Here is a 13,215-nt window from a genome sequence, read left to right on the forward strand (position 1 = left end):
GAAGGCAGCGGCGGCGCCGAGAGGGGGAGAGGGAGCGTTTGCGAAGACCATGCCAGGCGAGGACGGAGGCAAGCGAGAGGGCAAGGCTAGGAAGCTGGACACGCATGTCGCGAACTGCGCACGTCGTCGACGGCGTCGATGTAGCTGGGGGTACGCAGTGAAGCTATGTAGTGCTGGGTACATGCTCAGGGGACGATACACGGCGTTGCGGTGCGCGTCAGTAACGACCTCCGATAAAGGCGGCCCCGCTTATTCACGTCATGACCTTTACTATCTCGTCGCAGGATAGTATAATGCCTTCGAACGCGTGTACCTCGAACAATCCAGACTGAAAGATACACAGCGATACTCTGGCATATGTATGCAAACGACATCGATGTCTCCATAGCATGCGCGCAGATGAGTTACGTACATATTCAGCCAATCAGTCGTCCATTGCACCAGTCCTGGTCATTGATCACCAATTATCGCTCGTCTTTCCCAGCAAATAGCCTCCATAAACCACTGGGCCACCTACCACTCCTCGTAGTCGTGCAAGGCAGGCTGGACTGCTGTCATCACGACACGTCGAAGGAATGCGAACCCTTCCGTCCTTCATTGCATCTTCCAGCCACGGACGATGTCTCATCGTCTCGTATTCCCAGAATATGAGGGTTTTCAGACTTGGTGCCCCTTTCAGTGCACGCTGCTCGAACACGGGCTGTAAAGTCGAACACCTCCAGCGGATATGTTCTTCAGCATCCCTCGAAGCGTACGTCACCGTGTCGCACCCTTCCGGGAGGTTTGTTGGCTCATGCGTGTTCTCAATTGCCCAACAGAGAACCAAGTTTTGCAAGGCCGGACAAGGTAGATGCGTGGAGGGAGCGTCGGCCGTGGTCGTGCATTGAGCAAGTGCTGGGAGGACGGAGTTAGGGCCGGTTGCTCCGCACACGGTGAGAGAGGTGAGATGGGGGAAGGCCTGTAAGGGAACGGCCCAATCCTCGACGGTACATGTTGAATCCCTCCACGGTGTGCCGTACGAATGAAACGTCTCATCGAGCACCTCCAGATGGGTCACATGCATCCCTTGGAAGTAGTCCCGCAAGAAAACTTCGCCCAGCGATGAGGCATAAGCCAAGCGCAATTTCCAGACTTGTTGAGAGTGGTCTGCAAAGCACTCCAGTTCCCACGAGCATTCATCGTGTATGCGCAGAGCAACTCTGTCGAACGGGCGGCTTCGAAAGAGATGACAAGGTATGAGGTCGGCAAGGCTCTGTATATCTTCTCCGGCTGCATAGATGAGGGCGGTTAGAGGAACGGATATGGCATTTAGCATCGCGCAGACCGAAGTGTCTGAGGTGTCGAAGATTCCGAGCTCTTTGAGCAAGGGAAGGTGTACGACAGCAACGTCTCCCGGCACCGGCCACTCGTACGGGATCGCATAGTCGCTAAATTGCAAGGTCTCGATATTGGGACAGTTGCGCAGCGCCCGCAGCAGAACCCGAGGATCCGGAGACATGACATCTGGATCGTAATGGGATTCGGCCAGCTTGACTCTCCGTAAGGATCTGGCAGTGAACAGAGGGAAGAATTCCGCCGGGCTGATGAACACCTCGTGCAGGTGGGGAAGATTGATTTCAGAGAAGCGCGGCAAACTCGTCAGGTCAAATCGCCCTAGTTGCGCATCCTCGTCTCCACCACAGATGTCGAGTGTTTCTAGTGCTGGCGTGCTCTTCTCCAACAGCCGGGGCAAATCGTGTAGCAGCCTGCCGTCGACGTAGAGCTGTAGAGAACTGATCCGATACGAATGAACAGACAGCTCGACAGGAAGAGAAGATAGTGGGTGGAGCTCGTCTGGTCCCATAATCTTTGCTTTGATGAGGCATGGGCAGGACCTTTCGAGAGACGCGGCTGTGACCGGTCGGACGTCCTCGCGTCCGGCCATAACCGTCCCATCGTAGTAAAAGAAAGTTAGCCCTGAAACTGCTGCTGCCCAGAATTGAGGCGTGGAGAGGTAGACAGAGCGCCATCGCCGGCAGACGGACGTCAGATGGACGCTTCTCCAGTCCTTCCACGTCTGACCGAATATCTTGAGCAGCAGCTCAGGGGGAAGCGTGTGGATCGGTGCGGCAGCATTATGGAGGGAGGGCATCGTGTAGGAGAGGAGGCGGTACTCGTCCGATTTCCTCAGTGTCCAGGCTCGGATCTCATCGCTGCTGAGCCTAGCGAGACTAGCACGGTCGGGTTCTGGCACTGACGACGCGAAGTCGGGGAAGGGAAGCGTATCGGAGTGTTGGTGGTGCATTTCAGTGCCTTGCTTTACGAGATCAGCATATGTGAGCAACTCCATCTAGTCCTTGAACGTACCGACTAGACTTCATGTGGTGTCACGAAGGAACGAGCCCTGGAGGCGTTACTGAGGACGTGGCTCTCCCACGTGCAATGGAAGTAGCGGCAGACTGCCTCGTGGCAACTTACCCACGGTTACCAAGGTGTCGTGGTATTACCCGGCAATATATCATGACGAGACTACGTCAGAATATGCAAAATGTAACGGTAGAGAAACGAGAGCACCTCAAGTCCGTCAACGACATGGAAGGGTATCACACACTCCATAGCCCCGAGATCAAGAGCAATGTGCCTCCGAATGCATTGGAATCGTACATCCTAGGCTCGGACGAGACAATCGCATCGAAGGTTCCATGAAGTCAATTTGGCAGCGCAGCTCCAAACCGACTGTGATCGCAAGTGGCCAAGCGACTTACGTGGAACTGGTACACTTTCAACCCAACATCCCATAATAACACTAGCATTACGACGCCTCCGGAGGCACTATTTTGGACATTGCCGGCTCCTTCGAGTCGTTGTTTCTTCTCGGCCACTGTAAATTCGGGCGATCCTGAGCATCCACTGTCAGCGAACGCCGTCTCTCAACGACATGACTCGGAAAGCGATCCTCTGTGCAGATGGAGAGGTCTAGTAAGGTATGTTCATGTCTGTGTTCCAGTTGAAGTAGCTAACCGTTGTCGAGACGACCTGTCGGCGGTGTCCGCGGGACCAGCAGGGCACCTGGGAAACCATTGCCGGAGTATGCCATCGGAGTGTTAGCGTCGGTGCTAGGAGCGTCGAATGGACTGGCTAGGGCAAATATGCTGGAGAGACGAGACCCGCAGTAGATGTTGCCGCATCTTGCGACGGCGTCGCTAAAGTATGGATCAATTCAAGGGGTGTATTTATTGGTACGCACGCGTCGTTTGAACCGAAGACGTACGCCCGGGTGCTCGGAACGCATCGTGAAATTGTTGTTAGTCCTGAGTCATAGAGGCTGATGGTGTGGATTTGAGATAGTCCTATGGCCCTGGTTTCAGGAGTGAAACGTCCGACTTGAGCCAATGAACGCATCTATGAGAGCATCGGTTAATGCGACCTATCAAGAACGTTCTCCGTTGACTCAAAGCGTGACCGAACGTATTTACTTATCTGTAAGTCGCTCAACTGTGCCTGCTGGTCGAGTATCGTAGACAGAATAGCGCGATACACAACTTCTTGCTTGGTGTAGAGGCTCTGCTCTTCTAGTCGAGCTGTGACAGAACGTTTCAGACGTCGCCAAGCGCCATATACGACAGATTCCATCGCTTGTTGATGAGATCCACAATCGCGACGTACGAGACGGGCTCTCACGCGTCGCAGCATGAAGTCAAAGTCAGTCAATGTTGAGACCGAGCAAGTCATGCCTTGTGCTGCGTCAGCTGGCGTCAAACGTGCTCCTTGTTCATGGTGTCACTGCGTGTTGACATCGGTCAGACGCACACGAAGCGAACGAACAATGATAGAGCTCACTTTGTCAACACAGAGATTGCATTTGGATTTCACTCGCGTTGTTCTAATACACCTTGCTCCTATGAGTCGCTGTAACACAGTGAAGGCATCTGATCCTACCGCACGTGCACATAGGTCTGTGCGTTTCAAGTTGGCGAGATGCGCCGCTGCCTTCTTCGTGGGGCCATGAGGCATACTTACTGAGTCATCGTCCGAGATAGAAGTTGACCAACTGAAGGATTCGCAAGCTAGATAGACAAGTGGAACGAGGTACACTTGGCGTCTGAGGCTCAAGAACGCGCTTGAGCGCAGGGTTTGTGGAGTCCTTTGGAGTTGCTCAAGAAAACGCGCAGCACAGCGGGGCGCTCGGTACATCTGCCTGTTGCGGCAGAAGAAATCCAATCGTGGCATTATCCCCGTTATCCCCATGGTCGGCCTTTTGGACTTCAGCAGACACGGATCGACCTGTCATGTCAATGATTAATTTGCAGTGCCAGCTTGATAGAACGTGCCTTTAGATACGTCAATGTTCGTTGTGGCTTTGAACAGTAGGTTTGATACCATTGGCATGACGTCGCGCATCCGTGGCGCCTGCCAGCCTGGCCTCACTGACCAAGCAGAAGTCGTGATCGCTGGGATCGCGCCGATGGCGTGTGCGCCATGGAATACTAATCTATCAGCTTGGAGGTGACAAGTACGGTTCTCCAGAAGAAAAGTTCTATGATGCGCGACTTCCGCATCTTCATGAAGTGATGACTCACCAGGACGAGCAAATGACGAGCCGTGCCCCGAGCCTTAGCTCAGCTTTTCTTCAGTTGCTCGAGTGCAAAGCCGGTTAAGCCCAGTGAACCTTGGTGGAGTGCGCTGAAGAGATGGGAAGGTTCTTCGGTCCGAGTTCGCCCAACTTCACGGTTCATCGAAACTTGATAGTACGCCCTCGTGTTGTGCATTGTGCAAGGCAAATATTGAGTGTCGCCTCGTCTGTTACCGTCAGCCGCCCAAAGTTCGAGATGGCAGACGCCGATCTGCCAGACCGATGCGATGGTCGCGGAATCTCAGCCGGCCTCATTAGCGCCTATGAGCGCCTAATGATGTCGTCAATATTGTCACTTGTGTGACTTACTGCATCACCGCTTCACAGCGTCCAACGACGATGATAACCCACTGAATCTGCAGTTGCGAGCGAATTGCAGCGTCGAAGCAGCGGTTGGGGTAACTTTCACCATATTGCGCCAATTGCTGGCAGGAACATCATAGCTTCCGACGGTGGCGAATAAGCTCACCCAGATAAGGCTCGCCCGGTGCCCTGGTACAGTACTATCTCCCCTTCTCCTATTCGTGGTAGCTGGGAACTCGCTCGCCTTCACTGAGCCGTGTTAGTGACTTTTGTCAGGTTCGCCATAGCACTACCTTGTCAATCGAAGGGGCAGGCGTCGATCTCCCGGTCGATAGCAGAAAATGGACGTTACAGGGACCCGGCAGTGCTTCAAGGACTTGTTACGCGGATGCACTGCGAACGATGGAATGAAGCTTTTCTGCGAGCAGTATTGCTGCCGCGCTTTGTCGCCCACACGGGCCACTCTACCTTCGGCTTATTGGCGTTTGGCCACTCTTCGTCTTGACGGGTCGCGTAAGCTAATTCACCAGGATTCGCGCCCATGAGAGGATGACTTGAGACTTTGACAGACAGATATCGCCATGTTCCGCGCATCATGGCCACCCAGTATATATGAGGTGACTGCCAGTCCTCTCTTCCCCATCAAACTCCAGCCCTACTCGAGATCCTAGCAGTCATGCATACTACGCTTTTGGCAGCAGCTTTTTTGGCAGTTCTCGCCTACGCTTCCTGGAAGTACTTCCTATCCGACCTCATCCTGCCGTCTCCGCTGGATGATCTTCCAGCTCCCCCTTCACTGTCGTTCATCAAAGGTGACTCATGATTTCTTGTCGCATGTACACAGCCTCACGACGTGAATGTAGGAAACGTGGCAGATATTACCTCTCGTCAGAGCTGGAGATACTGGAGGCAACATGCGAAGACGTACGGCCCTGTCTCTGTATTGCATGGTCTTCTTGGCGTAGGTGGCCCACATTTTCTTTAGCGTCTGTATGCTACTTAGACTACTGTAGACCAAGATACTCGTGGTCTTTGACCCAAGGGCATTGCATAGTATTCTCCTGAAGGACGCAGAAAACTTCCCACAGCGTCTCTCTCCATCAGAGTGAGCATTCACGTTCATCGTTTGCGTGGGACTTGTTTAATTTGTGTCGGGTGAGCTAGCGATCTGAACATGCTCCTTGGTCCGGGACTCCTCACATCAGAAGGATCACAACACCGCCGACAGCGCAAGCTCTTGAACCCCGTCTTCTCTGCCGCCCATCTGCGCCATATGACCGACATGTTCTACGAAATCTCGCACAAGGTATGTCGCTAGCTGGTCGTGTGGCTCATGCCGTAAGTTAGTAGCTCAAAATGCCGTTAGCTCTGCGCTGCCATCGGAGACCGCGTAGCTAAAGAGGCGGCGGTCGTTGATATGAACGGGTGGATGGCCCGCGTTACGCTCGAGATTCTCGGGCAGGCAGGCTTCGGATACTCTTTCGACAACTTCATGGAAGATTCGACAGACGCGTATGGGGACTCCATCAAGAACTTCTTGTGCGTCAAACCGAGACAGTATCCGCGTTCCCTTTCTGTACACTGATGCCGCACTGCGCGTTGAAGCCCCGTTTTCTCCAGGCTTCCTCTGCTCCCCATCGTCCTTCCATGGATGACGTATCTCGCTCCGGACCACCTCATCAAGAACATACTGCGGCTGCTGCCTCATGCGGGCCTGCGCCGTATGATGGATATCTCGGACACCATGGAACGCCGGTCAAAAGAGATAATTGCGGAGAAAAAAGCAGCATTAACCAAGGGAGACCAGACCGTCGTGGACCAGGTGGGCGAGAGAAAGGACATCATGAGTATCCTCCGTCAGTCCTAGGCAGCTATGTGCTATGTAATTCTGATGACTGACGCTGATCGAGCGCTGTCAACGAAACAGTCAAAGCCAACATGATAGCGCTGGACCAAGACAAGCTCACAGACACAGAGCTCTGCGCTCAAATGTCGTACGTTCTTTGCATCGGATCGGAATTCAGGGCGCTGCTGAGCAGCCAAATGGATGTCTTGTAGAACCTTCATCCTCGCAGGGATGGATACGACTTCAAACGCTCTCACACGTACGCTCCAAGTCCTCGCACAGCATCCCGAGGCGCAGAAGAAGCTTCGGGCCGAGATCTTAGAAGCCCACAATGGCGAAATGAGGATGGACTATGACGCGCTTTGCAAACTTCCGTACCTTGACGCGGTCATTCGAGAATCACTGCGTCTGTACGCACCTGTTGCGTTGCTTCCCCGTCGGTGAGTCCTGATTCATAATATGCGTAGCGAGACTATATGGACCATTGTTCGGCGACTACAGCCCCACAAAGGATGCAGTACTGCCCCTCTCGGCGCCCATTCGGGGCAAGGACGGTGCGCTTCTACGTGAGGTTCTCGTCCCCAAGGGCACACGCATTGTCGTGAACCTCCAGGCCAGTAATGTCAACGAGGCGTACTGGGGGGAGGATGCATACGAATGGAGGCCTGAGCGTTGGCTCGAGCCGCTCCCTGAAGCCCTAGAGGAAGCACGTATCCCGGGCATATATTCGCACCTGTGAGCATTTCACGCCGGTAGCATTCAACAGTTATCAGCACTGACACGCAACTGTTCCCACGATAGGATGTCATTCATGGGTGGATCACGCGCATGCATGTGAGTTGACCTTCAACTATGTATATTTGGTATATGTTCATCAAGCTTCATGATGTAGTGGATTCAAATTCGCACAGCTGGAAATGAGTGAGTTCATGTGCGAGAGTTTTGGAGACAGTACTGAGTGATCTTATCTCGCATCAGAGGTCGTCCTCTCCGTCCTGTTGATGGCCTTCTCATTTGAGCTCACCGCCAAGGAGATCGCCTGGAACTCTGGCCCTGTATCCTATCCTACAATGGGTTGGGAGAACATGAAGCCGGAGATGTTGTTGCGGGTGAAAGCTTTATGAACTAGATCTTGCGGTTGCGGAATAGTGTACCAATTTGTCGAGAATAGAGCTAGTCCGACGTATGCGTTCATCGAAAGCCAAAATGGCGGCCGCAGAGAAGAGAAGTTGATGAGTGAAGGGCTCCTCGCACAGATGTTGTAAGTTCCGTCCTTTCCTTCTACGGACTAGTCCGCGTTTAAGCTGCGATTCTCCTCCCAGCACATACATCCTTGCTGGGACGGATATATGTAAGCTCTGAGAGGCTCTCACGCACGCTCCACATCATGCTCCCTGAGAACCGCTGCGTCCAAGTTGAGTTTCATGCTGAGTTTCTCGAAGCGGCCAGGGTAATATGATGATTCCGACCTCCCTTCATCGGTTGTATGAAACTCCCGTACCTCGACGCGATGTATCGCGAGAGGCTGCGTCCGTATGCGCTATCTTAAATTCATGATCAAATGTTAGATCCTCACTGGTCTTGCCTTGTTCGAGTCCTCACAAATCTCACAGTGCATCCTGAGATGTCGTGCTAACCCTGTTCCGTGCGCTTGAAGGACAGAAAACGATACGCTGATCAGCGAGCTGGCAATACCTAGTGGCACGATGGTCGTTACCAACGGGCTAGAGTGTCGACTGATACAGAGAGCTCTGCCAGCGGCGATTTGGATGCGAATGTCCCTCCGCTCTTCCACAAAAGGTAGGACCACGTGCGTTCGGACCAACTGGTTCCGAGCCGTCAGTCGGAGCGCTCAGGGCGCCGCGCTACCCTAGTCTCTCGAGGAGACAGGTTATACTCGGACTTGTGGGTTTTGGGGCGCTGGCTTCGCAGTGCAGAAAGCATTCTGACACGTCGATAGGCCGACCTTCACTGGTGGCATGTACTACTTGTGCATGTGAGCACGCGATAGGCACAAGAATCTTGCTGACGCGTCTTCGTGACGGAGGATCCAAGTTGTCCCATTTGAAGATGAGTAAGCAACCTTGTATCTCCTTCTTGTGACACAGTTTCTCAGCATATACGCATCCCCCAGGTCATCTCGTTCATCCTGATACCGCGTTCTTCGAGCTAACCGGTAGGCCGATTACTTGGGATGCCTCGACTGTCAACTATCCGACAATGGACGAAGAGAGTACCAAACCCTAGGTATCGCTGCGATTGAGATCGCTACATTAGTAGTGTCGCTGAAGGAAGGTGTGAACTTGTACGACAGCATGCACTCACCTGGTACCCAATTGTACGTATGCTTCGATTATACTAAGCTCATAGCATCAGCATCCTGGCTATCTCAAGTCGCACCCGGTGGGAGACCAAAGCGACGGCTCCCTAAGCGATGGGCAAGGATGACCCGACGAAACTCTGTGCGTGATCCAGTAGATTGTATTTCCAGCACGGGCTGACTTCCCTGCGCTAGTCCGGAGACGTCTCGAGCGCTAAGAGCTAAGGTGACACCCGGGCATTTCAGATTGGCATGCACCTCAAATGGGTTGGTTGCGGCTGCCCCCTGTTCACACAAAACGTCATTAAAAGTACGCATACTGTAAGAGATTCGAATGCTGCGGCTCTCTGCCATGTACGACTCGTGCGCCTCTTAGCGGGGGCATTTGCTCGCTGGGTAATTGTCTCCACAAATCGAATCGTCTCGGGACCTTTGCTTCCGTTTGAGGGGAGAAGGCTGTTTGCTCTATTTCCCAGCAGCAATACTGGGTTGAAACTGATATAAGGCTAGGTGGAACACGAGCAAGGTACTCCATATCTTGCTATACTACGATATTCGCTACCATGACAGCCCCTCATCTTGGTGCTTTCTCTGCTGCAGTTGCCGTATATCTCTTGTGGCTGCTAGTCCGCCATTACATATGGTATTCCCCCATAGACAAACTCCATGGACCTCCTCCCCCCTCCATTCTCCTAGGTCAGTACGATGCTCAGGCTTGCGAATCAGCTGACATGCGGCTGATGTTAATCGCAGGACACATTCCGGACATTGCGAAGCGCGATAGTCACAAGTGGTGGAGGAATCTCGCCACCACATACGGTCCTCTAGCAAAGTTGCAGGCTTTCTTTGGGGTGAGTGAGCGTGTCCGAATCGGTCGGGTCTATACACAGTACTCATGGGACGACTGCAGAGGCGCATGATCTATACTTACGATCCGAAGGTTATGCATACAGTCCTCATCAAGGATGTTGAGTCCTTCCCGAAGATTACGTCTGCCTACACGTACGTTCTAGATTCCAGGTCCGTCAACTTTTGCTTGCTGAACCGAACACCACAGCGACGTCACTTTGCTGCTTGGACCCGGTCTATTGACAACGGACGGGGCGCAACACCGCAAGCAACGCAAACTCCTCAACCCAATCTTCTCGATAGCGCACCTCCGTGGCGTCTCGCATATCTTCTTCAATATCAATCACAGGGTGCGATCCAGCTGAAGTAAGCCATGACAGCATGCTGATGCCCCAAAAGTTGCGGAATGCAATCGGAAAGCGTCTGTGCACGGAGGAATGGCGTGTTCTAGATATAAACGGATGGATGGCCCGTACCACTCTCGAGATGCTTGGCCAAGCAGGCCTGGGTCACTCTTTCGACAATCTCCAACAGGACTCGACTGACTCATACGGAGAGTCTCTGAAGTCGTTCTTGTGAGTATATGCTTGCGTCTTCCCCATGACAATGCCTCGTTCAGCATTCGCCCCTGTCAGCCCTGTCTTCAGTCGTATACCCTTCCTACGTGTCTTCGTTAGCATGTTTGCCGACTACGTCCCGGAACGGCTCACGCGCAAGATTCTAGGGCTGGCTTATCCGTTTCCTAATGTGCTTCGCGTGCTAAAGCTTTCGGACACGATGACCAAACGCGCGAAGGAGATTGTCCACGAGAAGAAGAAGGCTTTAGAGAACGGCGATAAAGCACTTGCCCATCAGGTCGGAGAGGGGAAGGATATCATGAGCATTCTTTGTGAGTCGAGCCGTCTGCCTTCTGGTTGAGGATTCTCAATACACGGACTTCCAGTGAAGTACAATATGGCCGCATCTCAAGCTGAGAAGCTCACGGACGAAGAAGTGTTTGCTCAGATGTCGTGAGTACCTAGATCGTCGTCTTGAATTCTTGATGACTGATCTGATTCGCTACAGCAACTTCATCCTCGCGGGCATGGACACAACATCAAATGCGCTATCTCGTATCCTCAATGTACTCGCAGGCAATCCCGAGGCTCAAAACAAACTCAGGAACGAGATTGTGGAAGCACGCGCCACTGTCGGAGAAGGAAATAATTTGGACATTCCTTACGATGTTCTCATTAAGCTTCCCTATCTCGACGCCGTCTGTCGTGAGACGCTGCGGCTATATGCTCCGGTCAACCTGATTGGTCGCACGTAAATGTTCACTTTGGCCTCCAAGGTAGACTTTGAGCTAATATATTGACATCAGCGCCAGACATGATACCGTCCTACCGCTGTCGTCACCTGTTCGCCAGAAGGACGGAGCGCTCATGAATGAGTTCATCGTGCCCAGGGATACATTTATCCTGATGGATCTGCTGGGTTTCAACACGGACAAGCATATCTGGGGCGAAGATGCATTCGAGTGGCGGCCCGAGCGTTGGCTGGAGCCTCTCCCTGGCAAGCTGACAGACATGAGGGTGCCCGGAGTGTATTCAAACCTGTAAGTGTCCTCAGTGTCCTGGACCAACATGGGCTCTGAGAAGCCTCTTATTGCGCAGGATGTCATTCAGTGGTGGTACGCGGTCCTGCATGTCAGTCTTCTCCAGACATTCTATTTCGGTTGTATCTCATCCGACTTCCCTAGCGGATTCATGTTCTCTCAATTGGAGATGAGTGAGTGTATATGGTCTCGCACGCGGCCATCTTCGCTCCAGCATTAACCCGCTCGCTCGATATAGAGGTCGTGCTCGCCGTCCTTTTGCCTGCGTTCGCGTTCGACTTAACTGACCAGCCCATCGTCTGGAACTCGGGCGCTGTGACGTACCCGACTATGGGAGAGGAGAGCACGCGCCCGGAAATGTTGTTGAAGGTCAAGGCTCTGGCTCAGGCGTCCTAGCACTAACCCAGACAGTCCGTATTCAACCTTGCTTTTGCGCGCTTGAGCGAGGTCGATGGACTTGCGTCTGCAAATGTCGTAGGAGCTACTAGGTAGTCTTTGACCAATCCGTCGTAGTGTCGCACGTTCTCCTTGTCCCATAATGACTACGCGCAAGCGTGTTCTTATCACGTCATCGCTCAATTACATGTTGACCAACGCATTTCTAGGGTCTGTCACCTCGTCTCACGGAACCGTATAAAAGTGTGCTGAGCACGTGAGGGAACTATACGGAACTTCCGGGGGCTGACGAAGGTCTCGTAGTCATTTGCTTTCCTCCGACTAGGATAACGCGTGCGATATTGCGAGAAGTTCACGGTGTCCTTGAGTCGTGCGAATGTGAACTCACTTTGAAGCGCGATGTTAGCTATAATCAATGACCGACTCATGTCAAAAGTAGGTAACAACACGAGTGAATACCGCCAGGACAACTCAAAGATGCGGATTGTACGTCGACCTGAGTTGTGGTCTAGGGTACTGAGTTCGTGAGACACGTTCGCCGACAGCTAATCTGTACGCAGGAGTGTCGGCAGAGCAGCTCGGCCTGCGACGATGCCAGTGCCAGACTCAACTTCGCCAGGCTCATCAGCAAATGTGCTGAACCGTGGCAGTGGCAATGCAATGCGTGCCCGGAATGATAACACCAAAATTGGCAAGCAGGGAATTGGAACGCATAAGCTCGCCATTGCAAACCTTGGCGGGGCGAGTCGATAATAAGGCCGTCGGGGATTTTGATGGCAATGACATTGCCTGCAAGAAACTCGCCATATATAACTTATAGATTGACCATTGATTGACATACTTACAGAATGGGAATGACATGTGCACGGGTGAGACTGTATGCCTCTGTCGCTCAAATTGCCGCCCGGCGCTGATCGCTCCTTCGCCCGCAGCACACCTCACCCGTCACCGCTACCAAGTACTGTCTCTCGTCGTCGATCGCTCTCCCCGAGCGGGCTTCAACCGGTTTCAAAGCTCTATCCTGCCAGATCTATCCCTTGCTTCTCACACATCAGTTTTGCGTGCTCAGCATGAGCAAAGTCTCCTGCGGTCCCCCAAGTCCATGGCAACTTGTCCAGTGCATGGTGTCTGACGCTACTGCGTTGCCCTTCAAGTCATCGATTCTTGATGCCTCCATCGAAAGCGATTTTGAAGTCCCTTGCCTCCGAAGATGGGCTGGAGGGTGAGGAGAAGAGGGTTGGGTTAGGGTCAAGGCAGCGGATCGTGGCCAGCTTCAATACTCCGGCACATGT

The 13,215-nt window shown here is 53.0% G+C and overlaps 3 protein-coding genes across 3 annotated transcripts; 2 read left to right on the forward strand and 1 right to left on the reverse strand.

Annotated features, from left to right (window-relative positions):
• Nucleotides 1-403: 403 nt before the first annotated feature.
• On the reverse strand, nucleotides 404-2,284 carry DICSQDRAFT_182840 (uncharacterized protein; the record flags this gene model as incomplete). The annotated part of the gene is made up of 2 exons (XM_007369195.1): nucleotides 404-1,269; nucleotides 1,325-2,284. 2 exons carry the CDS (start codon nucleotides 2,282-2,284, stop codon nucleotides 1,054-1,056), a joined length of 1,176 nt encoding a protein of 391 aa, XP_007369257.1. The 3' UTR covers nucleotides 404-1,053.
• Nucleotides 2,285-5,591: 3,307 nt separating this feature from the next.
• On the forward strand, nucleotides 5,592-7,885 carry DICSQDRAFT_67907 (cytochrome P450; the record flags this gene model as incomplete). The annotated part of the gene is made up of 12 exons (XM_007369196.1): nucleotides 5,592-5,727; nucleotides 5,779-5,876; nucleotides 5,929-6,020; nucleotides 6,080-6,221; nucleotides 6,282-6,454; nucleotides 6,521-6,771; nucleotides 6,843-6,909; nucleotides 6,974-7,201; nucleotides 7,263-7,496; nucleotides 7,563-7,595; nucleotides 7,654-7,682; nucleotides 7,740-7,885. The coding sequence occupies 12 exons, from the start codon at nucleotides 5,592-5,594 to the stop codon at nucleotides 7,883-7,885; spliced, it is 1,629 nt and encodes a 542-aa protein (XP_007369258.1).
• An 837-nt stretch (nucleotides 7,886-8,722) lies between these two features.
• DICSQDRAFT_163136 (cytochrome P450) lies at nucleotides 8,723-11,943 on the forward strand. The gene is made up of 16 exons (XM_007369197.1): nucleotides 8,723-8,831; nucleotides 8,951-9,008; nucleotides 9,076-9,223; nucleotides 9,277-9,607; nucleotides 9,682-9,777; nucleotides 9,835-9,932; nucleotides 9,992-10,083; nucleotides 10,139-10,280; nucleotides 10,330-10,505; nucleotides 10,566-10,819; nucleotides 10,874-10,940; nucleotides 10,996-11,238; nucleotides 11,294-11,527; nucleotides 11,586-11,618; nucleotides 11,672-11,700; nucleotides 11,766-11,943. The coding sequence occupies exons 7-16, from the start codon at nucleotides 9,998-10,000 to the stop codon at nucleotides 11,921-11,923; spliced, it is 1,422 nt and encodes a 473-aa protein (XP_007369259.1). The 5' UTR covers nucleotides 8,723-8,831; nucleotides 8,951-9,008; nucleotides 9,076-9,223; nucleotides 9,277-9,607; nucleotides 9,682-9,777; nucleotides 9,835-9,932; nucleotides 9,992-9,997; the 3' UTR covers nucleotides 11,924-11,943.
• Nucleotides 11,944-13,215: the final 1,272 nt, after the last annotated feature.

Source organism: Dichomitus squalens (assembly GCF_000275845.1).
Source record: "Dichomitus squalens LYAD-421 SS1 unplaced genomic scaffold DICSQscaffold_45, whole genome shotgun sequence".
In the NCBI taxonomy this organism is placed as follows: domain Eukaryota; kingdom Fungi; phylum Basidiomycota; class Agaricomycetes; order Polyporales; family Polyporaceae; genus Dichomitus; species Dichomitus squalens.